The sequence below is a fragment of the Ornithorhynchus anatinus genome, chromosome 17 (genome assembly GCF_004115215.2).
Source record: "Ornithorhynchus anatinus isolate Pmale09 chromosome 17, mOrnAna1.pri.v4, whole genome shotgun sequence".
NCBI lineage: Eukaryota > Metazoa > Chordata > Mammalia > Monotremata > Ornithorhynchidae > Ornithorhynchus > Ornithorhynchus anatinus.
In genome coordinates, this window is record NC_041744.1 from 37265027 (window position 1) to 37292994 (window position 27968).

Below are 27968 nucleotides of genomic sequence, written 5' to 3' on the forward strand. Positions count from 1 at the left end.
AGCCACGGTAATAGCAACGACGGTGATATGGTACTAGCGGCCGGGGTAATATTAGCAAGAGGCGGTCGTAATGGTGGGGTCCACAAGGCAAACGGGATCCTCTGCCCAGATGTCTAATATAGAAGAGCGGCAGAGCCTCCCGGGATCAGCAAGGGCTTGGGAGTCAGGGGACCTGGATTCCGATACCGGCCCTGCCTCTTGACGGCTCACTGTAGGCGGGGAACGGGTCAACCATTTCTGTCGTTCTGGACTCTCCCAAGCACTTAATATAAGGCTCTGCATGCACAAGGGCTCAAAAAATAATAATGATGATGATGGTATTTGTTGACCGCTGACTAGGTGCCAAGAACCGTTCTAAGCACTGGGTTAGATACGAGGTAAGCAGGGAGTCCCACGTGGGGCTCACGGTCGTAATCCCCCCCTTTTACAGATGAGGGAATTGAGGCCCAGAGAAGTTGCGATTTGCCCAAAGTCACACAGCTAATAATAATGTTGGTATTTGTTCAGCGCTTACTATGTGCAGACCACTGTTCTAAGCGCTGGGGTACACAGGGTAATTAGGTTGTCCCACATGAGGCTCACAGTCTTAATCCCCATTTTACAGATGAGGTAACTGAGGCACAGAGAAGTTAAGTGACTTGCCCACAGTCACACAGCTGACAAGTGGCAGAGCTGGGATGGAAAGGAGCAGAGCCGGGATTAGAAGCCACGACCTATGACTCCCAAGCTCGCGCTCTTTCCGCTAAGCCACGCTGCTTCCCTGATTGATTGGTTGCTGGGTGACCACAACGTCTGTGTGGCAGTGTTCTCAGCTGTAAAATGGGGGTTCAATACCTGCCTCCTACTTAGACCGTGACCCCCTTTCTGAGACAGAGCCCGCATCTGACTTGATTATCTTGTAATCAGTAGCACTTAATAGAGTGCTTGGTACATAGTAAGCACTTAATGAATCCTAGGACTACTGTTTTGAACCTCCTCCCTCAAGCTCCAGTGGGATCCCCTCATCCTCATACTGTGAGATTTAGGGAAGAACGATTTTATATTCGCCCTGTCCGTGGTTTGGTAAACATCAATCCTGACGTCTCTCAGCCACCTCTCCTCACTCTCAGTCCAATAATAATAATAATAATGTTGGTATTTGTTAAGCGCTTACTATGTGCAGAGCACTGTTCTGAGCGCTGGGGTAGACACAGGGGAATCAGGTCATCCCACGTGGGGCTCACAGTCTTCATCCTCATTTTACAGATGAGGTAACTGAGGCACAGAGAAGTTAAGTGACTTGCCCACAGTCACACAGCTGACAGGTGGCAGAGCTGAGATTCGAACTCATGAGCTCTGACTCCAAAGCCCAGGCTCTTTCCACTGAGCCACGCTGCCTCAAATTCTAGTCATCCCCCGGAGCACATCCCGGAGCCAGAGAGAGCCTCCGGCCAATTAAACCAATTCAAGCTTCCTCGTGTTTCCGGTTTTCCAACATCTAAATGGAAACCCCTGAGATCTAGGGAATCGATTCTTGAAGTAATATTCACGTCTGTCTCCCGCTCTAGACTGTAAGCTCATTATGGGCAGGGAACCTCTCTGATGTTGTCGCACTCTCCCGAGCATTTAGTAGAGTGCTCTCCACATAGTCAGTACTCAACAAATACCACCGACTGATTGAATTAGAAGCCACCTCTACAAAGGGGACAGTGGGGAGAGACCGGTCAGGCCTATAACCAACAAACCTTAATCCTGCTGAGGGTTGAGGGTTGGGCCAGGAGGCTAGGAAGGCCCCAGGGGTGAGCCTGGTGCTTGGAGCTAGGCTAGAGGGCTAGATTTAGGTCTGGGGCTGTGGCTCAGGTCAGAAGGCTGGGGTTGGGCCACAGGGCTGGGATTGGGCCCGGGGCTTGGGGCTAGGCCAGGGGCCTGGATTTGGGCCGGGAGATGGGGGTAAGGCTTGAGGCTGGGATAGGGGCTGGATGGAGCCTGGGAGCTGGTGTGGGAACTAAGGCTTAGGACTAGACCGGGAGGCTGGGGGTGGGTCCGGAGGATGGGGCTAGGCCAGGGGGATGGCGGGTCTCACCATGAGCCGTTGCGGTACGTAGCCGCTTAACCTTCCCTCACACAACCATCTGCCTCAGTCTCCTGTCTCTATCTCCCCCTCACACGTCTCTCTCCCAGTGTTTCTCCCAACCCTCACCCCAACACACACACACTAGAAACTCCTGTCATATCTCCATCCCACTTTCAAGGGATTCCTATCCCACTTGACAAAATTCAATCCTTTCATACAAAAGTCAATCAATCAATGGTATTTATTGAGCACTTCCCATGTGCAGAGCACTGTACTAAGCGCTTGAGAGGGTACAATGCAACAGAGTTAGTAGACATTTTCCCTGCCCAGAAGGAGCTTCCAGTGCAGAGGGGCAGAGAGAGTAAAGTCTGATCCCAGAGGGGAAGTTAAAACTGGAAATCTGGGAGAACCCCTCCAGGAAAACAGCTGACTAGGGGGAGCTGAGGATTGGAAGGGGGTCAGGGAAGAGAAATGGAGATTTCCCCAGCTCTGGATCCTGTCCTAAGGGAAGTGCTGAGCAGTCTGCCCAAGTGCCGAAGCGGGGAACTCAGGAGGGAAACAACAGGAGAGGCAGGGAGGCTAAGAAGTGATTTCAAGAGAGAAGGGCTGGTTCATTCTTTATTACTGAATTTATTAGGTCATATGTATTGAGCGCTTACTGTGGCCAGAGCACTGTACTAATCGCTTGGGAGGGTACAACACAACAACAAACAGACACATTCCCTGACCACAAAGAGACCAAGAGCTGGAAAAAGGAAGATTTCCAGCAGAACTGCCCTTCGGAAGGTCAACGGGGCCATTTTCCCAGCCCTGAGATCCCGGTTCGCCCCGTCCCTCTCCGGGGGGGACCCCGTGGAGCAGCCTGTGACCAGCGGGGGAGAGGGAAAGGGGAAAAGGCCAGGCCCACCTCCGCAAACTCTTCCGGCTCTCACCGCACAGGCAGGCGGGATCCCGCCCGGTCTGCACTGCTCTGCCCCAACCCCGGTCCCGCTGTTGCTTCTTTTTTCCTTTTTACGGTATTTGTTGAGCACTTACTATGTGCCAGACACTGTTCCAAGCGCTGGGGCGTATACGAAGTAATCGGGTTGAGACTGTGAGCTCGGTGTGGGCAAGGATTGCCTCTCTTTATTGCTGTATTATACTTTCCCGAGCGGTTAGTACAGTGCTCTGCTCACGGTGAGCGCTCAATAAGTCCGACTGATTGAGCGAATGACAGGGACAGGCCCTGCCCCCAGTGGGACTCAGGGTCTTAATCTCCCTTTTACAGATGAGGTCACTGAGGCACAGAGAAGTGAAGTGCCTTGCCCAGGGGCACACAGCAGACAAGCGGCGGATCCGGGATTAAAACAGAGGTCCTTCTGACTCGTTCATTCTTTGGAACCTCTGGGTTTCTTGGCCCCGGCCCTTGAATCTCACAGGCGCTGTTGTGGTTCTCAGTTCTTCCGACCAAACCCAAACCACACTCTGAAATTTCACAAGACCTCTAACCCCCGGGTGTGTACCCTGGGTTTTCTCGGCAACTTGACATTTCTGGGAAAGTCGGGGAAAAGGGTGGGCCTCTTTGCTCTGCCCTTATTTGAGGCTGGCCTTCGGACCCCCCTCACCAGATGACCGTCCGCCCCGGGAAGGATGACCCAGAGAGATCAGCTGGCCCTGAAATTGCACAATCTGGGGATCTAGACTGTAAGCGCGTTCCGGGCAGGGAACGGGTCTGCTAATTCTGCGCCGTCGTACTCTTTCAAGCACTTGGGAGAGTGCTCTGCGCATAGTGAGTGCTCACTAAATCCCATCGATGGATTGATTGACTGATCACAAGCCCTGACCTTAGCTGTAGAGAAACTATTTACCTGATTTGCCCTTGGATTTCCTCGTCACCCAGCATTCATTTATTCATTCCTTCATTCAGTCGTATTTATTGGGCGCTTACTGCGTGCAAAGCACTGTACTAAATGCTTGGGAGAGAAAAGTACAACAGTAAACACATTCCCTGCCCACAAGAGCTCACGGTCTAGAGGGGGACACGGAGGTTGGGAGAGGGGATGAATGAAGGGAGCAAGTCAGGGAGTGGGAGAAGAGGAGAGGAGGGCTTGGTCAAGGAAGGCTTCTTGGAGGAGACGCCTATAGAAATTCTGTTATTAATAATAATAATAGTGGTATTTATTAAACACTTACTATGTGCCAAGCACTGTTCTAAGCGCTGGGGTAGATGCAAGGTGGTATTTACTGAGTGCCTACTATAATAATAATAATAACGTTGGGATTTGTTAAGTGCTTACTATGTGCAGAGCACTGTTCTAAGCGCTGGGGTAAACAGGGTAATCAGGTTGTCCCACATGAGGATCACAGTCTTAATCCCCATTTTACAGATGAGGTAACTGAGGCACAGAGAAGTTAAGTGACTTGCCCACAGTCACACAGCTGCCAAGTGGAAGAGTCAGAATTCGAACTCGTGACCTCTGACTCCCAAGCCCGTGCTCTTTCCACGGAGCCTCGCTGCAGCACTGTACTTGGGAGAGTACAATATGACAGAGTTGGTAAACGCGATCCCTGCCGCCCAGGAGCTCATCTAGGGGGTCAGAGGAGTTTAGACCATCAGAGTTCTGGAAACCGAACATGACCTTAATGATGACGATGACGAGCACGATGACACTGTCTCTTAAGCACCTACTATGTGCCGAGTGTTGGGTAGGTACGGTACAATCAGATCAGACGCAGTCCCTGTCCCACCTGGTGCTCACTACCTGAGCAGGGGGAACAGGTGTGGTCTAGTGGAAAGAGCCCGGGCCTGGGAGTCAGAGGGACCTGGGTTCTAATCCCAGTTCCGCCACTTTGCTGTGTGACCTCGGGCAAGTCACTTCACTTCTCTGGGCCTCAGTTCCCTCATCTGTAAGACCGTGAGCCCCTGCTTTCAACCTGGTTAACTTGCATCCACCCCAGGGCTTAGTACAGTGCTTGGCACATAGTAAAAAACCAAACAGGTATTGAATTCCTATTTTACAGACGAGGACATTGAGATCCAGAAAAGTTAAGTGACTTGCCCAAGATCGCCCAGAAGGCTAGTGCGGAGACGGGATTAGAACCCGGGTCTTGCGACTTCTGATCCTGAACACTGGCCACAAGGCCGTGCTGCTTCCCAGCAGCACGGACGTCGGCCAGGTCCTCGCCCAAGTTGTCCAGATCTCTGGGTCTTCTTTGTCCCCCCCGGAGCCGGCCCTGGTCCAGGGGCCGGACGTTCAGACTAGCCGAGGACTTCCCCAACCGGCCACTTGAGCTCCCTGGGTATCAACCTGCCCCCGGCAGTCCTGACAGACCCTCTGCGAGCCAAAGATGGGCTGTACCTACTTGTGCACTTAAACCTCCTTTTCGTTCATTCATAGTATTTGTTAAGTGCTTACTATGTGCAAAGCACTTGGGAGAGTATAATGTAACAATACAACAGAGAGTATCATGTAACAATACGACGCCCACAACGATTTTACAGTCTGGGGGGGAGACAGACATCATATTAATAAATAAATTAAAGCTATTAATTACAATAATAATGGTGTTGGGATTTAAGCGCTTACTATGTGCCGAGCACTGTTCTAAGCGCTGGGGTAGATACAGGGTCATCAGGTTGTCCCACGTGAGGCTCACAGTCTTCATCCCCATTTTACAGGTGAGGTAACTGAGGCACCGGGAAGTGAAGTGCCTTGCCCAAAGTCACACAACTGACGGGTGGGGGAGCCGGGATTAGAACGCATGGCCTCTGACTCCCGAGCCCGGGCTCTTTCCACTGAGCCACGCTGCTTCTCAGGCTTCTCCCAAGATGGAGGGCACCAGGAAGCAACTTGAAAGCCAAGATGGTGGTTCTGGTCTCCTCCTGGGGCCCCTCACACCACAGACCAAAGAGTGCCAGGAGGACGAATCCGAACTTGTCCGGAAATGGCCCAGAAGAGGACCGTGTGAGAATACAAAAAGTGGGCTTGGCTACTCCTCCAACAGACTGGAAGCTCCTTGGGAGCAGGGACTGTCTACCTACTCGACTGCACTCTCTCGAGAGCTTGGTACGGTGCTCCGCACAGGGTACATGCTCAATCCATGCCACCAATTGATCGGCTAAGCAGCAGGCTGACATTCACATTGCTCCCCCACAAATCGGGCCAGGAATTGCCAAATCCATGACACTGTCTCCTCTCCCCACTACAGGTGGGCGCTCACTGTTGGGTGCGGAACGTGTTTCCATCCGCAAGAGTCACGTGGTATATGGACGGAGAGGTTCTCGACGGCAGAAACCTCAAAGGTAAGAAAAGGAGGGATGGAAGGAGTCGGAGAACAAAAAAGCCCCCCAAAACGAAACATTCTGGCCCGCAGGAACCCAATTTGATTCCAGGTCTGAGAGTCAGAGAGCCCAGGTTCTGCCGTGTGACCTTGGGCTAGTCATTTCACATCTCTGTGCCTCAGTTCCCTCATCTGCAAAGTGAGGATTCAGTACCCGTTCTCCCTCCTGCCTGGACTTTGAACCCTAAGTATGACTTTATTATCTTTGTATCTACTCCAGTGCTTAGTACAGTGCCTGACACATAGTAAGAACTTAAGAAACACCACAGTTATAACAATAATTATATGCCAGGCGCTGGGGTAGATATAAGCAAAAGGGGTTGGACCCAGTCCCTGTCTCATATGGGGCTCACAGTCTCAATCCCCATTTTAAAGATGAGGTAAGTGAGGCGCGGACAAGTGAAGGGACTTGCCCACGGTCACACAGCAGACAAGTGGCAGAGCCCGGATAAGAACCTACTGACTCCCTGGCCCAAGCTCACTTCACCACTCCGCGCTGCTTCCCACCTGCTGCTCCGGTAGCAACTGCTGGATCATCATCAAATTAGCCGAAAGCTGTTTGCAGAAAGGAGAAGAGGAGGCCGGGAAAGAGGTCCGAGGACTCACGTATTTGGGGTGTGAAGAGGCCACAGGGTCCCAGAAGGGGAACTTGCAGTCAAGACGCAAACAGCAAGCCCCTCAAACGAGGATGTTCTCGGCGTGGTGGGGCCCAGAGTGGGCAGTCCCCCTGTAACACCTTTCCTAAGCACGGCCTAGTGGATAGAGCACGGGCCTGGGAGTTCAGCAGGACCTGCGTTCTAATCCCTCCTCCACCACTTGTCTGCTGCGTGACCTTGGGCAAGTCACTTCATGTCTCTGGCCCCCAATAGGGATGAAGACTGTAAGCCCCCTGTGGGACCTGGACTGTGTCCAATCTGATTGCCTTATACTTCCCGCTGTTCTTAGAACGATGCCTAGGACGTAAGTGCTTTGACAAATACCATAAAAAAGCAGTAGGTTTTAAGAGGGGCAACCCTCTGCCCTGGCCTGGGAGCAGTGTGGCCTAGTGGATAGAGCACGGGCCTGGGAGTCAGAAGGACCTGGGTTCTAATCCCTCCTCCACCACTTGTCTGCTGTGTTGCCTTGGGAAAGTCATTTCACTCCTCTGGGCCTCCTCATCCGTAAAATGGGGACTAAGACTATGAGCCCCATGGAGGATAAGGACTGCGTCCGGCCTGATTAGCTTGTATTTACCCCAGTGCTTAATACGGTGCCTGGCACATAGTAAACGCTTAACAGATAGCATTTAGAAAAAATAGGGCCAAGGACACATCCAAGCCGGGCTATTGGCAGGGGAACATGTCTACCAAATCAGCTGTACTGCAAGAATAACGATGGTGTTTGTTGTGCTTACTATTTTTCAAGCCCCGTTCTAAGCACTGGGGTAGATACAAACTAATCAGGTTGGACAAAGTCCGTGTCCCGCAGGGGCACCCCGTCTTGATCACCATCTTACACATGAGGGAACTGAGTCCCAGAGAAGTCAAGTGACTTGCCCGAGGTCACACAGCAGACACGTGGCAGAACGGGGATCAGAACCCCGATCTTTCTGACTCCCAACCCTGGGCCCTATCGACTAGGCCATGCCGCTCGCTGCACACAGTGCACGCTCAATAAATATGACGGATTAATTGATTATCCTAAGGGCCCGTCACGGCCATTCGGATAAAGCCCTGGCCTTGCCGGAACTTTCGGGAAACAGCTCAGAAAATCTCGGTTGGAGACGGTGGAGGCAGAAGGGGAGGAGGATGAGGAGGAGAAAGAGGAAGTGGGAAAAGGGGGCGCGGAAAAAGAAGCCCAGGCATCGTGTCTTTCAGTTACCTGCTTCTTTCTGTTTTAGCTATATTGCTTCAGGTGCCTTTGGGATCTCTCTGAGGAGGCATCCTACAGGCAAAAGGAAATGGGAGATTGATAGCAAGAGAGAAGTTGGGGTCAGTGGGGCAGATAATAAACTAAAAGAAATAATATAGATAATAAATCTATATACATATCAGTATGAGTATGAGTCTTTTCCGATTCACAGCAACTTTATGGACATATCTTCTCCAGAAGATCCTTTCTTCTTCCAATATCTGAAACCTTACCGTTACGTACGGTAGCCTTCCGTTATCGTTGTTGTGGTTTCTGTCCATCTAGCTGCTGGTCTGCCTCTTCCACGTTCTCCTTGGACTTTTCTTAGCATTAGTGTCTTCTCCCAAGAATGAGTCCTCTGTATTCTATAAAGCCCTTTTTATTTCCAAAGTGCCTTCACATAATCAAGCAGAGTGGCCTAGTGTAACGCTCACGGGCCTGGGAGGTAGAAGATCTGGGCTCTGCCACTTGCCTGCTGAGTAACCTGGGGCAAGTCACTGAACTTCTCTGGGCCTCAGTTTCCTTCTGTAAAATGGGGGTGAAATACCCTTCGGACTCCCCTTGGGACTCGGAGCCACATATGGGATGGAGACTGTCCGACCTGAAGACGTTCTATCTATTCCACTGCTTGGCATGAAGGGGGCACTTGACAGATGCCCCAGTCATTATTAGGCTGCCCGACTGAGTCGCCACCTCTGCCGCCTAGCCGGTGTCGGGGAGGGCTTTACTTTGACGGGGCAGAACCAGCTCACGTCATGGTTCTGAGCCCCTCTGAGCCTGGAGGGGCCCGGCCAGCCAACGCGGGACCCTTAACCATCACATGTATCCCCCCTACCCACCTTCCGTGTCCTCTCGCGTGGCCAAGGAGAGTCAGACCGAAAGCTCTCTTCTTTTCCACCGGCTCAGACGATCCCCTCCCACTCGTCTCTCACATCGCCTCCTCTCAGGGAAGGAGGCTGAGTCCTGCGTCAAAGCCCCAGTGACCTCAGCTTTCTGCCCAGCTCCTTCTCCGGGCACGACCTCCTAAATCTCTTCAACCCTGTCCAGCGGGGCAAAGGAAGACAGCAGGGGCCTAATGAGTTCTTGCTGGCACATCCGGATCCAGGGCCGACAAGCTGTTAGAAACCTCGCCGGCCAAGGACTTCCTGTCCCGCTCACGTCGTCAACCCCATCGTCATTTTTAATATTTATTGACTATCACGTGTGCGCAGATCTCCTTGAAGGCGGAATCTAGTAGACTGTAGGGTACTCTCCCAAGTGCTTAAGAAAATGCTCTGCTCCTGGGAAGGGTTCGATAAATACCACTGACTGATTGCAGGGCATCGACCGTGTTCGGTTCACTGTACACCCACCGTTCCTGTCACCTAAGATTGCATTTTTCTGGAGCCTCTCCTTAAAGGAAGTCCAGTCGGCGTGGCATAGTGGATAAAGCAAGGGCCTGGGAGTCAGAAGGCTATGGGTTTTAATCTCTGCCCTGCCACTTGTCTGCCGTGAGGCCTCTGGCAAGTCACTTCACTTCTCTGGGCCTCAGTTCCCTCATCTGGAAAATGGGGATAAAGGCTGTGAGCCCCATGCAGAATAGGGACGACGTCCAACACGATTTGCTTATATCCACCCCAGCACTTAGTACAGGGCCTGACACATAGTAAGCACCTAACAAATACCACAATCGTTATTATTATCACGCACACAAACCCAAGACGTTTCCAGCCCATCGAACCCAGACGAGCCCATCATGTCAGAAGATGCTCTCTAACTCCTTAATCTCATTCTGAAAAATCCACATCATGGCAGTACTGTGTATACTGGGGACAGTACTGTGTATACTGGGGACTCAGGAACGCTGCATGATGTGACTGAAGTTCTGAAATTTCGAATTCGGTTTGAAAGTCAGCAGTTCTTTCCGCTTTCCTCCCCTGCCCTGCTTTCAGCCCTCCCCTTCTAGATCGATCAGTCGATCGATCGATGGTATTTATCGAGCGTCTATGCAGAACACCGTACTAGATGCTTGGGAGAGTATAGTGAATCCTCAAGGATTTTACAGACTAGGCAGGGAGACAGGTATTAAAATAAATTACAGGGAGGAGAAACAACAGAGTATTAGGAGATGTGTATAATCGGGGAGGGTATGGTGAGTTTCAAACTGCTTGGGGGGAACAGATTCAGGTGCATAGGCAATGCAGAATGGAGGGGGAATAGGGAGAGGAGATGAGAGATGAGTCAGGGAAGGCTCCTTGGAGGAGATGGGATTTCAGGAGGGCTTGAAGTTGGGGAGAGCAGTGGTCTGATGGATATGGAATGGGAGGGAGTTCCAGGAAGGAAGGAAAATGAATGCAAGGGATTGATGGTGAGGGATAAAAGCAAGGTACAGTGAGTAGTTTGGCATTAGAGGACTGGGTTGTATCGGGAGAGGAGGGAAGGTAGGCAGGAAGGCAGGAAGGGAAGCAGCGTGGCCTAGTGGAAAGAGCACGGGCCTGGGAGTCAGAGGACATGGGTTCTAATTCCGGCTCTGCCACTTGTCTGTTGGGTGACGTTGGGCAAATCACTTCACTTTTCTGTGCCTCAGTCACCTCATCTGTAAAATGGGGATTAAGACTGGGAGCCCGAATGAGACAGGGACTGTGTCCAACCTGAGTACCTTGTATCTAACCCAGCACTTCATGCAGTGTTTGGCACAGAGTAAGCACTTACCAAATACCATTATTATTATTGCTATTAGTTTGGATAAAGAGGAAAGGGGAGACTGTACAGATGTTGTTGAGTAGCGTGATTTTTTAGAAAAATGATCTGGCTAGCAGAGTGAACTACAGTCTGGGGAGGGGAGAGGATGGAGGCAGGGAGGTCAGTGAGAAATAGTGGAGGTGGGATATTGTATCTATCAATTCTTTTGTATCCTCCTCTCCCAAGTGATTAGTACAGGGCTCTGCATCTAATATATAATAAACGCTCGATAAGTACCATGGATTGATATAACAAGTGGCTGGACCAGGATGGTAGCACTTTGGAGAAGCAGCAAGACCTAGTGGATAGAGCATGGCCTGGGAGTCAGAATGTTATGGGTTCTAATCCTGACTCTGCCACTTGTGTGCTGTGCGACTTGGGGCTAGTCACTTCACTTCTCTGGGCCTCAGTTGCCTCATCTGTAAATTGGAGATTAAGACTGTGAGCCCCGGCTGGGACAGGGACTCTGTCCAACCTGATTACCTCGTATCTACTCCAGCAATTAGAACAGTCCTTGGCACAGAGTGAGCGCTTAAATACCATTATTGTCAGTATTATTATTAGTTTAGATGGAGAGGAAGGGCCAGAGTCTACGGGGGTTATGAAGGTAGAAACACCAGGATTGGGTGACAGGCAGAATATGGGGTTGTTCAAGAGAGAGGAGGTGAAGATGATGTCATGGTTACTTGCGAGATTTGTGAGGCATGAAGGATAGTGGTAGTGTCTACTGTGACAGGAAAGTTAGTGGGAGGAGAGGGTTTGGGTAGGAGGTTGAGGAGTTCTGCTTTGGACATATTAAGTTTGAGGTGTCAGTCAGTCGCTCGTATTTATCGAGGCTTTACTGCGTACAGAACACTGCACTGAGCACTTGGGAGAGTACACTATAACAATAAAACGGACACATTCCCTGCCCACAGTGAGCTTACAGTCGAGAGGGACATCCAAGGTGTTGAGGGAATATCCAAGTAAATAATACAAAGAATTATATTTGTTAAGCGCTCACTCTGTTCCAGGCACCGTATTAAGCGCAGGGGTGGACACAAGCAAGTCGGGTTGGACACGGTCCCTGTCCCATGTGGAGCTCACAGTCTCAATCCCCATTTTACGGTTGAGGTAACCGAGGCACAGAGAAGTGAACTGACTTGCCCAAGGTCACACAGCAGACAAGTGGCAGAGCCGGGATTCGAACCTAACACCTTCTGATTCCTTGGTCCATGCTCTATCCACCGCACCATGCTGCTTCTCTAAGACCGGAAGAAACGTGACTGCAGAGAGGAGAGGTCAGGGCTGGAGGGGGAGACCTGGGAGTCATCTGTGTCCAACCTGTTCTAAGAGCTTAGAACAGTGCTTGGCACACAGTAAGTGCCTAATAAGTACTATTATTATCATTATTCTACGGGTAGATTGTTGAAACTGTGGAGAGCCTGCCACCCATTCAGCCAGAAAAGCCATCGACTAGCCCGCTTCCCATCTCTCTTTAGAGAAGCAGCGTGGTTTAGTGACAAGGGCACGGGCTTGGGAGTCAGAGGACGCGGGTTCTAATCCCACCTCCGCCACCTGTCTGCTTTTGTGACCTTGAACAAGCCACTTTACTTCTCTGTGCCTCAGTTCCCTCATCTGTCAAACGGGGGTTAAGACCGTGAGCCCCACGTGGGACAACCTGATCACCCTGTATCTACCCCAGCGCTCAGAACAGTGCTTTGCACATAGGAAGCGCTTAACAAATAGCATGATTTTTTTTGTCCCCCAGGGCTAATCACCACCACGGAAGAGAGCAGAAGCCACGGAGGCCTGTCTGTGCTGAAGTCAACATTGGAGCTGAGGCCCGCCCTGTCCGAAAGCCGACGGCTCTGGTGTGTGGCTCTGTTTCCCGGCCCGGGGGGTGAGGTGAGGAATGTCTCATCGAGACGGATGGCGCTTTCCATGGGTGAGTTCTTCCGTTTCAATCGGGGCTTCTCCCTCTAAAAGACCACACGTTGTCACAGGCTGCTGAGGGCACCGGAAGTCAGTCGTATTTATTGAGCGATTACTGTGTGTGGAACACTGTAATAAGTGCTTGAGAGAGTACACTGAAGTAGGTGCTTGAGAAGCAGCGTGGCTCAGTGGAAAGAGCCCGGGCTTTGGAGTCAGGGGTCATGGGTTTGAATCCCGGCTCTGCCACTTGTCAGCTGTGTGACCGTGGGCGAGTCACTTCACTTCTCTGTGCCTCAGTTCCCTCATCTGTAAAATGGGGATTAAAACTGTGAGCCCCACGTGGGACAACCTGATTGCCCTGTGTCTACCCCAGCGCTTAGAACAGTGCTCTGCACACAGTAAGCGCTTAACAAATACCAACATTATTATTATTATTATTACAATATAACACTAGACGATACAACAAAAAGACATATTCCCTGCCCACAACGGTCTTACAGATACTGGAGCTCTTTCCCAATTTGCCAGGCTATCTTCCGGCCCCTCCAGTCAAACCCTGTAGAAAGAGTTCACAGTTGGGCTAAACTGAAAACTTTCTGTTGTGTCAGGTTAGAGGAACAGTGTGGCCTAGTGGAAAGAGCAAATGGCTAGGGGTCAGCAGACCAGGAATCTAATCCCGGCTCCACCAATTTGCCTCTTGTATGACTGACCTTAGACAAGTCACTCCCCTTGGAGTTTTTTTGGTAACATAATAATAATAGTTATAATGTTGGTATTTGTTAAGCGCTTACTATGTGGAGAGTACTGTTCTAAGCACTGGGGTAGATCCCGGGTAATCAGGTTGTCCCACGTGAGGCTCACAGTTAATCCCGACTTTCCAGATGAGGTAACTGAGGCACAGAGAAGTTAAGCCACTTGCCCACAGTCATACAGCTGCCAAGTGGCAGAGCTGGGATTCGAAACCATGATCTCTGACTCCCAAGCCCGGGCTCTTTCCACTGAGCCACGCTGCTTCTGGCACCGTACTAAGCTAATCAGGTTGGACACAGTTCATGTCCCACTTGGGGCTCACGGTCTTAATCCCCATTTTACAGTTGAGGCACAGAGAAGTAAGGGACTCACCCAAGTCACACAGCAGGCAAGCAGCAGAGCCGGGATTAGAGCCCAGGTCCTTCTGACTTCCAGGCCCTTGCTCTGTCCACTAGACAATGCTGCTTCTCTATACCTCAGTTTCCTCACCTGAGGATGAAATACCTGTTCTCTTTTTCCTTTAGACTGTGAGCCCCATGTGGGGCGGACACTGTGTCCAACCTAATTAGTACAGCGTTTGACACACAACGAGCACGTAACAGATCCCACAGTTTGGAGAAGGAGCCGACAACACTGAGCTTTGGGAACCTCCATTTTGACTCCCATTTGGTACCCGAGGGCCGGGAGCTGGGGCTCCAGATGGTCCAGCAGGCCGGCTGGATCAGGCAGTGACCCCCAGCCTCGAGACGTGGCGACGTTGACCGTTACAGGGTCTCCCCCGTTCGGGAAGGGGAGGGCCACCCGGCCTTTAGCGGGAGCAGTCTTCCCGCATCGGGCAGCCCGGGCTAGACTGAGGGGTTGGGTCTGGGGAAACTTATTTTTTCATAGGGTTCCGGACCCTAGCTGTTTCACACCCCCAGAGTTTTGCTTTGACCGAGGCTGAGTTTCGAGTTGACGATACTGCAGGCAAGCTCAGACTTTGGCTCCAAGTTTCACTTTCAGACCTCGTCGCCTGGATTCAGTCGGTTCGCCTTGCTGCTCTCCTACTCCAACCCGGCCCTCACGCTCCGCTCCTCTAATGCTAACCTTCTCATTGTACCTCGACCTCATCTATCTCATCGCCGACCCCTCGCCCACGTCCCGCCCCCGACCCAGAACACCCTCCCTCTTTACATCCGGCGGACGATTACTCTCCCCGACCTTCAAAGCCTTACTGAAGGCACATCTCCGCCAAGAGGCCTTCCCCGACTAAGCCCCCATTTCCTCTTCTCCCACTCCCTTCTGCCTTCCTACGTCACCCTGACTCGCTCCCTTTATTCATCCCCCGTCCCAGCCCCACACCACTTACGTGCATACCCGTATTTTATTTACTTATATTAATGTCTGTCTCTGTCTCCCCTTCTAGTCCGTAAGCTTGTCGTGGGCAGGAAATGTGTCTGTTATATTGGTACCCTCCCAAGAGCTTAGTACAGTTTTGCGCACACAGTAAGTACTCAATAAATACAATTGATCGATCGATGGATTCATCTCTAGAGGCCAAGCTCAGGAATGGGCAGTGCGTTTGTGGGACGGACTCCCCGGGGCTCCCTGGGAGGCGTGGGGCTCTAGGGGAGGAAGAGGGGGGTCTAGAAAGGAAGCTAGACCCTTCCCCTGGGAAGTACAGTGAGTAGGAGTGACTATCTGATGGCGCTGAGCAAGACTAAAGCCCTGCTCCGACGGAAATCCCTCGGTGAGAAGAAAAACCACAAGCACTTCCCACTCCAACGCAGCGGCCTGGGAGCCTGGGGAGCTGTTACCCACCACCACCACCCCCCACTGTCCTAATAAACCACGGCACGGCCCCCAACCAATCAATCATCATCGGATTAATTGAGCGCTCCCCTCTAGACTGCAAGCTCGTTATGGGCAGGGAACGTATCGGCTAATTCTGTTGTATCGTACTCTCCCAAGTGCCTAGTACGGTGTTCTGCACATAATAATCGCTCAAGACGTCCCACTGATTGATTATTCTATGCCAAGCACTTTACTAAGTGCTTAGGAGAGTACGACATAATGGTATAACAGAGTCGGTAGGCACGTCTCCTGCCCACAACAAGCTTACAATCTAGAGGGGACTCCTAGGGCGGCAGTTATAAAATGATCGTCACTGCATCTATCAATCAATTGTATTTACTGAGCACTTACTTTTCATTCAGTCGTATTTACTGAGCACTTACTGTGTGCAAAGCACTGAACCATATTCTCAGGAGAGTACAATATAACACTGAACAGACACATTCCCTGCCCGCAACCAGCTCAGAGTCCTAGCAGGGACTCCTAGGACGGCAGTTATAAAATGATCGTCACTCGTCTGGTTCTAGGAGTCGAGGGTCACTCAGCCTTCCATGAGCTCTCAGAAAATCTTACACAATGCAAAGGCCATGACAAACATAGTTTCTGTTCCTCCTTAACCAGTAATTCCCCTTCTGGTGGGTGACAACTGGGGGGGGGGGAATGTGTGACCTTGGACAAGTCACTTCACTGCTCTGTGCCTCCATTTCCTCATCTGTAAAATGGGTGTTTAATACTCGTTCTTCCCCATGGCTCAGTGGCAAGAGCCCGGACTGGGGAGTCAGAGGTCATGAGTTCGAACCCCGCCCCTGCCACTTGTCAAATGGGTGACTGGGCAAATCACTTAACTTCTCTGGGCCTCAGTTACTTCATCTGTAAAATGGGGAGGAAGACCGTGAGCCTCGCCTGGGACAACCTGATTACCCTGTATCTACCCCAGGGCTTAGAACGGTGCTCTGCACGTAGTAGACGCTTAACAAATACCAACATTATTATTATTATTCCCTCTAGACTGCAAGATCACTGTGGGCCAGGAAAGTGTCTCTTAATTAACTCTGTTGCCTTGTACTCTCTCAAGCGCTTGGCACAACGCTCTCCACACAGTAAGCACTCAACAAATACCACTGATTGATTGAATGAGTGATAGGATGGGGACTGACTGACCTGATTTTCCTGTGTCCACCCCAGTGTCTGGCACAGAGTCAGCACTGACAAAGCCGCGGTCGTTATCGTTCGAGCTCCTCAATTGCCAAGATCTCCCCTCCTGTGCGATGTTTTGCTTCACTTGCAGTTGAGTGGACTTCATCCATCACTAGTCCCCCAGCCGACGAGCCAGAGGCAGGACTCGAAGCCACAGACGCCACAGGTGAGGATGGATTCACCCCAGACCTATCTGGTGCCCGCCTGTGCCTTGTTGAAACTGTTTTTAAGTTCCAGCAGCGCTTAGGACAGCGCGTGGCGCATAGTAAGCGCCTAATGAATACCATCATCGTCGTCATTAGTAGCCTAAAGAGAAAGAGGCTTGTGAGCTGTGAGGTCAAATCGACCAGGCAGTGGCTAAGAGACAAACTATCCCCTTCCACGTGGCTGTGGAAAGCAAGTGGATGTTCACAGTCCGGATGCCTCAGTCTCTTCATCTGTAAAATGGGGATGAAATGCCCGGTGTGATCTTGGATAAGTCACTTGACTTCTCAGGGCCTCAGTGTCCTCATCTATAAAATGGGGATTCAGTGCCTATTCTCCCTCTTAAATAATAATAATACTCGTTAAATGCTCACTTTATGCTAAGCGCTATTCAAATCAATCAATCGATGGAATTTCCTGAGCGCTTACTATGTGCAGAACACCGTTCTAAGCACTTGGGAAAATACAGTACAAAGTAATTGAATAAATACAGGTTAATCAGGCTGGACGCGGTCCATGTCCTAGCTGGGGCTAACAGTCTAAATTGGAGGGAGTAGAGTTTAACCCCTATTTGGGGGTTGAAGAAACTGAGGCACAGTGAAGTGACTTTCCCAAGGTCACACAGCAGATACGTGGCAGAGCTGGGTTTAGAACCCGAGTCCTCTGACTTCCAGGCCTGTGTTCTCTCCACTAGACCACACTGTTCGTCCCCATCTCCGCTGTCAGTATCCGCTATGCTGCTTCTCTGTGCCTCAGTTTCCTCATCTGTAAAATGGGGGTTCGATACCTGCGCTCCCTTCTACCTAGTTTGTGGGACCTGATTATCTTGTACCTACCCAGCGCTTTGCACAGAGTAAGCACTTAACAATGCCACATAGAGAAGCAGCATGGCTCAGTGAAAAGAGCACGGGCTTGGGAGTCAGAGGTCTTGAGTTCAAAACCTGGCTCTGCCACTTGTCAGCTGTGTGACTGTGGGCAAGTCACTGAACTTCTCTGTGCCTCAGTTACCTCATCTGTAAAATGGGGATTAACTGTGAGCCTCACGTGGGACAATCTGATTACCCTGTGTCCACCCCAGCGCTTAGAACAGTGCTCGGCACATAGTAAGCGCTTAACAAATACCAACATGATTATTATTATTATTGTGTTATCATGGGGAGCAGGGAACTAGGGAGAGGGCAGGGAGGCAGGCTGGCTGGGTTAGAGGCTCCCCAGAGAAGCAATTCCCAGAATCGGCACGTGTCGTTCCTCTTCTCAGGACTCCTGAATTCTCTCAGAAGGACACCGGCTGGCCCACACCTGCACGCACTGACCGGGCGCCCCTTCGATAGCGCCGTGTTCGAAAACCAAGGGCCACTAGATGTGTAGGTGGGTTCAAGCCAACAGCAGCCCCCACTGCAGCCAGGGGCCCGTGGAATCCATCCCCCGGGGAGCTGGGCATTTGGCCGCAGGGCTCTTGTTGAGCGCCTCTACCTTGTGAAACACCCATGAGGGTTATTCCTTCAAAAACCCTCACTAGGCGTGGCACAGAGCCGGGATTAGACCCCCCCCAAACCTCCTAATTCCCAGATCTTTGCTCATTCCACTGGCCCAGCCGATGAATGAATGAATAAATGGATGAAAAGTTCAGTAGCGCCAGGAAAACGGGTCACCACTGCTCAAAAAACCATTCAAATGGTTGATTAAGATATTTCCTTCCCCATCCCTACAATTCTTAGGGACCGGGAGGCCCCGCTCTATTTATTTCTGAGCAGTGTCATGTGATGGCCTCTTAAATGTCCAAAAAGCCCAGTTTAGGGATTCAGTGGCCCAGACGGCAGCGAAGATACTGCTCCTATTTCCCTGGGCACAGCGTGTTAGGAGATTTTCTCTCCATAAACTCTCCCAAGAACTTAGTACAGTGCCCCTGCACCCAGTAAGCGCTCATAAATATGACGGATTGGGTCTGTTAAATCTTGTACTCTCCGAAGCACTTATTAGAGTGCTCCTGCATGGAATAAGTGCTTCAAAAAAGCAATTGACCGATTGATCACGCACAGAAATGCCATCTCGCCGTCAAGCAGCGAAGCCGCTCCTGGCACTCAGAGGGGAAGTTCGATATTTGTTATTTACGCACTCATCTGTGTCTACGGTTTCTAAACCCTTCTTTTCTTTTTTTCTGGTATCTGTTAAGCACTTACTATGTGTCAGTCAGTGTACTAAGTGCTGAGGTAGATACAAGATAATAAGGTTGGGCACAGACCCTGTCCCACATGGGGCTCACAGTCCATGTCGGAGGGAGGAGGATTTAATCTTCATTTTACATAAGACGAAACTGAGGTGCAGAGAATCAATCAATCATATTTATTGATCACTTACTGTGCATAGTCCACCGTCCTAAGCTCATGGAAGAATAAAAGATAAGAGAGTTGGTAGGCGCATTCCCTGCCCACACTTACAATCTGGAGGGGGAGACAAGGCATCAATATATAGAAATAAATTATGGATATGTGCATAAGTTGCTGTGGGACCTGAGGAGAGGTGCAGTAAAAGGTACCCATTTAAGTGCAAGGGTGAGACAGAAGGGAGTGGGGAGAGGAAATGAGGGTTTAGTCGGGGAAGGCCTCTGGAGGAGATGTGCTTTTAAAAAGATTTTTGAAGGTGGATGGAGTGATTATCTGTCTGAAGAGGGAGGGGCTACAGGCCATAGGCAGGATGTGGAGTTTCTGTTTGATGGGAGGTGGATGGGAAGAGAAGTGAAGTGAGCTTGCCCCAGGTCACACAAGACAAGTGTAGAGCTGGGATTAGAACCCGTTAGGAACAGGAGGTTTGTCCCTAACCAGAAGCCGGACTGGCCTGGGCACCCTGCACTGGATGCACCCTGAAAGGACCCCAACATGGGAACTGCCCATGACCATATGGTCTCATGTTTTGATTTTCAGGGAAAAATACCCAAAATGTGTACTTTCTGGAAATTTATGAAGAGCCTAAACCCATCTCATCTCTCCTTACAGCTTCTCCTTCCTTCCGCTCCTTCCAATTCTTAGAAACGCTGCAGCTTCTCGGCAATACCTCTATTTCCTGAGCCCTCGGCTGGCCAGACTCTGACCGGGGGAAAGCTAAAACCACAAGCTGGAGGCTACCCAGGGGAAACCCTGGTCTCCAATAAGGAGGGTCTAGGGAGAAGTAGAAGCGAGAATTTTCTCTTTCCTCGTCGGCCTGGACCGAGAATTTGCCAGGGACCGAGAACTTGCCAGGCCCTGGGCCCTTTGAGAGCTGAATTGGACTCTCTGGTTTTGAGAGTCCCAAATTCCATTTGTCCTGTTATCATTATTAAGTGCTTCGAGTCGTTTCCGATTCGTAGCGACTCCGTGGATATACTTCCTCCAGAACGTCCTGCCCTCTGCCATAATCCGCAACCTTTCTAACGGTTCTTCCGTTATCGTTGTCATGGTCTCTATCCAGCTAGCTGCCTGATCTGTCTCTTCCACATTTTCCCTGAAATTTTCCCAGTATTAGTGTCTTTCTCCAGAGAATCAGTCCTCACTGATTATGTTGTCCATTGTCCTACAGGGACGGTAAAAAGTCTGGCCGCCTCAGATTGTCCCACGAGGAACAATTGACTGAAGAGAGGCATCATAAAATAGGCCCCTGCCCTTCCCTCTGGGCAGCATTGGCATCGGAGGCAGGAATGCTGGGTTTGCTTTTTTTTTTTTTCGTATTCTCTCAAGTGCCTTAACTATGTACCAGGCACTGTACTAAGCGCTGGGGTAAATTCAAGCAAATTCCAGTTTGGACACAGTCCATATCCCACATGGGGTTCACAGTCTTAACCCCCATTTCCCAGACGAGGTAACTGAGGCCCAGAGAAGTGAAGTAACTTGCCTAAGGCACCCAGCAGATAAGTGGCAAGAGGGGGGATTAAAACCCAGATGCTTCTGACTCTCAGGCCTGTGAGAGTCCACTAGGCCACACTGATGTTCAAATCTGCTTCTCCAAGTTTCCAAGAGAGCAGCCAGCTACCAGAAATAGGCATGTGTGGAGGCAGGAACATCAAAATCCCAATTTCTTTGGGGAGGAATGAAGGGGGGTTGGCAGTTACCTGCCTGAGGACACAATCTGCACTGTCCCTTCTCCTCTACTGGTAGCCAACTTTCCAAACTCCGTTCTCATCTATCTCACCATCGACCCCCTCGTTCAACGCCCTCCCTCCTGCTCGGAACTCCCTTTTTCTTCACATTCAAGTTAGACCACGCTTTCCCCATCTTCAAAAACCCTACTGAAATAAAACCCCAGCCTCTTCAGTAAGATTTCCCTGAGGCATCTCTCATATGTCGGCCCTATTTCCCCCGTAATGCGTAACCAAAGCACTGAGTCTTTACCCTACTAAGGCACTCACTTGACCCCTTCTCCCCAAGCACTTATGTATATATCCCTATCCAACCTGCAATTTATTTTAATGTTTGAGTGTAGGGATGTGTTGATTAATGCTACTGTGCTCTCCCAAGTGTTCTGCACGGAATAAGCACTCGATAAATAGCATCATTTATTATCCTCATCAACTGAAAGTGTCAGTGAAGCCAAAAGGGAATTTTAAACAAACTTTGGAAATCCAAACTACAGCACCCAAATTCATCATCTTCTGGCTTTGATGTCGCTGCCTTCTGACTAAGGTGTCCCTGTCCTTCTTTGGGCCAATATCTGTGAATGGGGGCAGTTCTAATCGGCTCTCTTCAGAACGAGAAGAAGTGTGACCCTGATGGATAGAGCATGGGTCTGGGAGTCAGAGGACCTGGGTTCTGATCCCAGCTCCACCACTTGTCTCCTGTGCCACCTTGGGCAAGTCACCGAACTTCTCTGTGCCTCAGTTATCTCAGCTGTAAAATGGGGATTAAGACGGTGAACTCCATGTGGGACATGGACTGTGACCAAACTGACTAGCTTGTATCTCCCCCGGCGTTTAGTACAGTGCCTGGTACGTAGTAAGCGCTTCACAAATGATTTAATAAAATGGGCAAGGAGGAATTCGTCTCAGGCTGTAGAGTTTAGAAAGTTGATTTTGGAAATGATTTGGTCTTTCAGCCAACTGGCCTGATTCCAGTGCTCCCACAGCCGGCCTCACTCTATCCAGTGCCCGCACATCTGGTGCCCCACTCTCCACCGCCTACAACCTCTGGTGCCATGCTCTCCACTGAACGCACATCTGATGCCACCCTCTCCAGTGCCCACACAGCTGCCATCCTACTCTCTAGCAAAAGCAACACAGAACCAGGTAAGAGCTGTCTCCCACCTCTTTCCACGCCAAGCCCTCCCAGACCCCTCTAGACTGTAAGCTCCTTGAGGGCCCGAATTGCATCTACCAACTCGATTGTACTGTACTCTCCCAAATGCTAGATACAGTGTTCTGCACCCCGTGAGCACTCAATATATACCTATGATCGAAATGGCACCAGTCTGAGACTATGCTAACTGCTCTTTCATTTAACAGATTCCGGGCAACCTCCAGGCGACACCACCCAACCCCTTCAGGGTCACAGACAGCCTCCCAGGGTGGGAGTCCCTCATGGCGAAGGGTCTGTGGTGGGCCGGAAAAAAACCCCAACTCCACTCTCCCCAGCCACCTCCCCACATCCCTCCCTAGCTTAGCTCCAGCTGCGACAGGATGGCGGCCTCAGCGGGGGTACAAGGAAAGCAAGCCATTCCTGGGAGGGGGGGGGGTCTCTGTGGCTTAGCCCACTCACGGGCCCCTGGGCCGACCAAATGTCAGGGGACTCTTTTTGGAAGAGCCCCCTTTCCAGCCACTTTGCCTTCATCTTCCTCCCCCTCGCATGGTCGCTGCCCAATGCCCCACACCCCACTTCCCTAACGATGAGCTCAGAGGCTCCGAGCTCTGTGGATTTGGGGGTCAGGGAGTGTCCCCCAGTGGGCCTGGCTGCCCCCAGCCTCCCCACACAATCAGCCAGGCAGGGTGGCTCCTGGCCATCCCAGAACAGGCTCGCTACCTGGCACCCACGAGGGCCTTGGAGCACCCATTCCCCAAATGTACTACGTAGGTAACTCCTCTCCTCCTCCAACTGCACCAGCTGCCGCTCAGGGACAACGCCCACCGGCCACCCCTCTGGCCACGGAACCCGCCGGCACAGGCCACTCTAACACCAACCGGTAGGTCCCTTTCCCTCCCTGCTCCTTCTCGGGGGGCCATGCGCTGGTCAGGGTGGGCCCAACACCGTCCCCCGCCTTCAGAGAACCCTCCCCCGGCCCCCGAGCCTGCGGTGGCCTCCGAGGGGGGTTTGGGGGCACCCTGACCACCAGCCCAGCTTCCACTCCCCACCCACGGCTGAGGGGAAAAATGAGGAGTCAGGAGCCCCTCCCTGCCATTAGCACCCTGCTCTGGAGCTTGGACCCGCCCTCCATCTTGGCATTTATGGCTGGGAAAGGGTGAGGAGGAGCAAGGAGGGGTGGGTAGGAGGCTATAGAGGGATGAAGAGAAGGAAGAGTGGGGCAGAGGAGAACAGGAACCATGTCCTGGGCAAGTTTCCGTCCCTTCCTTCCCCCCATCCCTTCCCGTTCCAGCCCGGCTCTGACTCCGGCCACAGCCCAGTCGAAGGCCCGGGCCTCCTGTACGTCCTGTCGGCCCCGCTCTCTGTGAACCCCCTCAATTGCAAAAATCAACTAGCCTAAACTATGGGGCCCACCCCCGCTGCCACCATCTCAGCCGGGCCCGCTCTCCGTGGACCCCACCCCACTGGCCCACATCAGCCCAGCCTAACTGCTGCGGCCCACCCCGCTGCCCCACCTCGATCTAGTCTGCCCTCTATGGACCCACCCCGCTGCCCACGTCACCCAGCCTAACCTTTAGGCCCCAACCTGCTGCCCCATCTCGGCCTGACCTGCCTTCGGCGGCCCTCCCCACTACCCCGTCTGGTCCCCGGGAGGGAGGTGAAGGGTATCGACGGGGCGGCTGGAATCAGGGACCGCTGCCACTAGCCTCCCTGCGGTCCGGTCTGCCCCCTGGACTCGATAGGGCCTATCGTCCCCATCCCCGGAAAAAGAAGGCCCTACTGGCCGGCAGCACATACGGAGTGCCCGGCCCTCCAACCCTTCCAAGCCATAGGTTTCGGCCCCTCCAACCCTGGGACCCCTGCGCTCCCTGGTCCCCCCGGGCCCCCTCCGGCCCCCCAGCCCAACCGGTGACCTGTGTGGTCCTGCAGTTGCCATGCTGAAACCAAGGCCTTCCTGGCCAGTGATCGTGGCCGCGCTGCTCTTCTTCTTCTTGGCCGTGTTTGCCCTGGGGATTCGCAAGTGGTGCCAGTACCAGCAGGAAATGTGAGTGGCCAGCTGACCGGCTGGGGGTGGGACAAACTGGGGGGGTTGGGACAGGCCGGGGGCTGGGAGGTCTCAGGGGTGGGACAACCGCAAGGGGAGGAAGAGGCCGGGGGAGGGGGCAGAAAAGAGGGGGGCCAGTCTCCCAGCTGCCAGTGAGTGGCCCTGGCCCCTGTCCAGTACAGACAGGTTCGGGCTTGTTCAGGCTTCACGTCCGGCTCAGTCACCAAGGCCCGTGGTGACCGGGGCCTGGGACGGGCGCCGAGAGGCTCTGGGGGCAGGGGGAGGCCCCAGGCCCCACCGGGGACACGCTCTAGGACCAGGCCAACCCAGTTTAATTCTTCAAACGGTGATTGTTTGGGCATGACATGATGCTGGGTGACAGCAGAACGCTATTATGATTATCACGGTACTTGTTAAGCACTTACTATGTGCCAAGCACCGTTTTAAGCACTGGGTAGATACAAGTTAATCAGGTTGGCCACAGTCCTTGTCCCACATGGAGCTCATATTCTTAATCCCCACTTTACAGAGGAGGTAACCGAGGCCCAGAGAAGTGAAGTGATTTGCCCAAGGTCGCAGAGCAGACATGTGGAGAAGCCAGCATTAGAGCACAGGTCCTTCTGGCTCCCAGGACCGTGATCTGTCTACTAGGCCACACTGCTTCTCTAGCGTGGGACATCGCGTCCGTCTGCGTGTCCATTCATTCATCCATTCAGTTGTATTTACTGAGCGCTTACTATGTGCAGATCACTGTATTAAGCGCTTGGAATGGACAATTCGGCAACAGATAGAGATAATCCCCGCCCAACAACGGACTCACGGTCCATGGCCGGGGAAGCAGGGGGGACCGCTGGGGTCTGCTCTCCCCTTACGGCTGGGAGGGGTTGGCAGCTGAGGGTGAGGGGGACCCCAGACCCGTGCTGGGGTCGGACAGGGCAGGGCAGGGCAGGCGGGCTAGCTCTGAAGGCCCCGACCATCCCCAACCTCCAGACAGGGTGGGAGGATAGGCGGGCTACCTGCTTGTTCCCAATCCCAGTGAAAGGAAGAAAAATCAAGGACCGGCGGCAAAAAATTTCACTAAATATAAAGAAATATATTTGGAAGTTTAGGAGGTTTACCTATCGGTCGGTGTCGGTGACATTTATTGAGGACTTTCTCTGCGCAGAGGTCTTGGGGGAGAGTGCAGTACAATAGAGTTGGGAGACAAGATCCTGCCCTGACAGAGCTTGCAATCTAGTCAGGGAGGCAGACATTAAAATAAATTAGAGATAGAGGAATCGATCAATCGATGGGATTTGTTGAGGGCTTTCTGTGAGCAGAGCCCTGTGTACTAAGCTCTTGGAAGAGGACGACGCAGGAAAGTAGATAGGCACGATCCCTGCCTCCAAGGAGCTTACGGAAGACGGGGAGACAGACATTAAAATAAATTATAGAGGGAATGGTCGGGGGGAGTGTCAAAGTGCTGAAGGGTTTCCTCCCCTCTAGACTGTAAACTCGCTGTGGGCAGGGAATGTGTCTGTTTATCGTTGTATTGTACTCTCCCAAGCACTTAGTACAGTGTTCTGAACACAGTAAGCGCTCAATAAATACAACTGAATGAATGAATTCAGACCCAAGTGAATAGTCGAGGCAGAAGGGAAGCCAAATAGGGGAAGTGAGCATGGCCCAGTGGATAGAGCACGGGCCTGGGAGTCAGGGGGCCTGCATTCTAATCCCAGCTCTGCCACTTATCTGCTGTGTGACCTTGGGCAAGTTTCTTAACTTCTCTGTGCCTCAGTTATCTCATCTGTTAAATGGGGATTAAGGCTGTGAGCCCTATGTGGGCCAGGGAACTGTGTCCAACCTGATTATCTTGCATCTACCGCAGCACTTAATACAGTGTCTGGCATATAGTGAGCATTTAGCAAATACCATTATTATTATTACTGTTTGCTTTGTGACCTTGTCCAAATCCCTTAACTTCTCTGTGCCTCAGTTCTCTCATCTGTAAAACAGGAATTAAGACTGTGAGGTCCATAGGGGACATGGGCCGCATCCAACCTAATTAGCTTTATCTACTCCCGAGCTTAGTACAGTTCCTGGCCCATAGCAAATGCTTAACAAAAGCCATTAAAAGAAAAGTGAGGACTTAGGCAGGGAAGACCTCTTGGAGGAGATATGATTTTAGGAAGGTTTTTGAAGGTGGAGAGAGTGGCGGTCTGCCAGATACAACAGTAATAATAATAATGATGATGATATTTGTTAAGCGCTTACTATGTGCCAAGCATTGTTCTAAGCACTAGGGTAGATACAAGATTGTCCCACGTGGAGTCGCAGTCTTGATCCCCATTTTACAGATGAGGTCACCGAGGAATAGAGGTGAAGAGACTTGCCCAAAGTCACACAGCTGATACGTGGCAGAGCCGGGATTAGAACCCACGACCTCTGACTCCCAAGCCCGGGCTGTTTCCACTAAGCCACCCTGCTTAGATATGAAGGGGGAGGGAGTCCCAGGCTAGAGGGAGAACAGGGCGGAGGCAGGGCGTCAAAGGCAAGGGAGACGAGATCGAGGCAGAGGGAGTTGGTTGACTTTGACTTTACTGGGGGTTGGGTTGCAGGGGAAGATGAGTGAGGTAAGACAGGAGGGGGAGAGTTGATTAGGGGCCTTAGAGCCTGCGGTGAGGAGTTTCTATTTGATGTGGAGATGAATGGGCAACCACTAGAGGTTCTTGAGGAGTGGGGAGACGTGCAAAGAATTAATTTTTACAGAAATGATCCAGGCAGCAATGTGAAGTGTGGACTAGAGAGGAGAGAGACGAGAAGCAGGGAGATCAGCGAGGAAATTATCTCTAATCTCAAAGACCATGTCCGGGGGTAGAAATCGGGTTAAACTGGTGCAGGGTCCTCCAAATCCAGCCAGAGCTTCGATATTAAAAAGTCGCCATGCAAAGCCCTGGGTCAGGCATCGAGGAGCCATCGGCTACTGGAAAAATTAATTCGTAATTCTTTTAACACTCTGCGCAATGGATTTTTTAAAAATTATTAATTTTTTCAAGGGTTTGTTTTTCAGTTTAATCCTCAGTTAAAAAAGAAAAATGAACACAGGGGTAGAGAGAACGGGCTCTTACTGTCGTTGTATTTACTAAATGTTTGTGCTGGGCTAAGCATTGTGCTATGCACTGGGATAATCAATGTGGATGTTGTCTGTTCCCCAATAACTCGGGCAAAGCAGGGATACTCTAGACTGCAAGCTCGCTATGGGCAGGCAACATGTCTGCTAATTCTGTTGTATTGTGCTCTCCCAAGCCCTTAGTACAGGGCTTTGAACAAAGTAAGCGCTCAATAAATACCACTGATTGATTGAGTGCATTCTCCCAAGCACTTAGTACAGTGCTCTGCACATAGTAAGCGCTCCATAAATAACATTGATTGACTGATTGATGAGCGCAGCAGGGTGCCACGAAGGCAATTTCAGAGTAATTTCAGGCATTTCCCTCCAAAGGGGACAGAGAAGGAAAGACCCCTGCTTCACTAGACAGGAGGAGCCCATTTCCCATCAATCTTGCTGCCCGAGGGCAAAGAAGGGCCCAGAGGTGCCCCAATCCCCTAACTCAAGGGGTCGGGGACCCAAGACTGGCAGAGAAACTGAACCCCTGGGGGGATCCAGCCACGCTCACTCCCTCGTCCGGCCCTACCCCCGGTCCAAGCGGGGAGGTGCGTTCGCTGAGGGCCCGCGTTCTCAGAACATCCACAGGCATCTTCCCGGCTGAGCACCAGCCCACCCCGCTATGGGGAATCGCCC

General features: G+C 51.7%; 1 protein-coding gene across 1 annotated transcript in view; it reads left to right on the plus strand.

Annotated features, from left to right (window-relative positions):
* The window catches only part of CD96 (CD96 molecule), a 60059-nt gene that overhangs the window by 29370 nt on the left and 2721 nt on the right, over positions 1–27968 (plus strand). The window contains exons 6-10 of the mRNA XM_029081835.2: positions 6242–6335; positions 12735–12911; positions 16770–16844; positions 21944–22050; positions 23976–24187. Of these exons, the coding sequence (XP_028937668.1) occupies positions 6242–6335; positions 12735–12911; positions 16770–16844; positions 21944–22050; positions 23976–24187 (665 nt within the window). The remainder of the gene's footprint in view (positions 1–6241; positions 6336–12734; positions 12912–16769; positions 16845–21943; positions 22051–23975; positions 24188–27968) is intronic.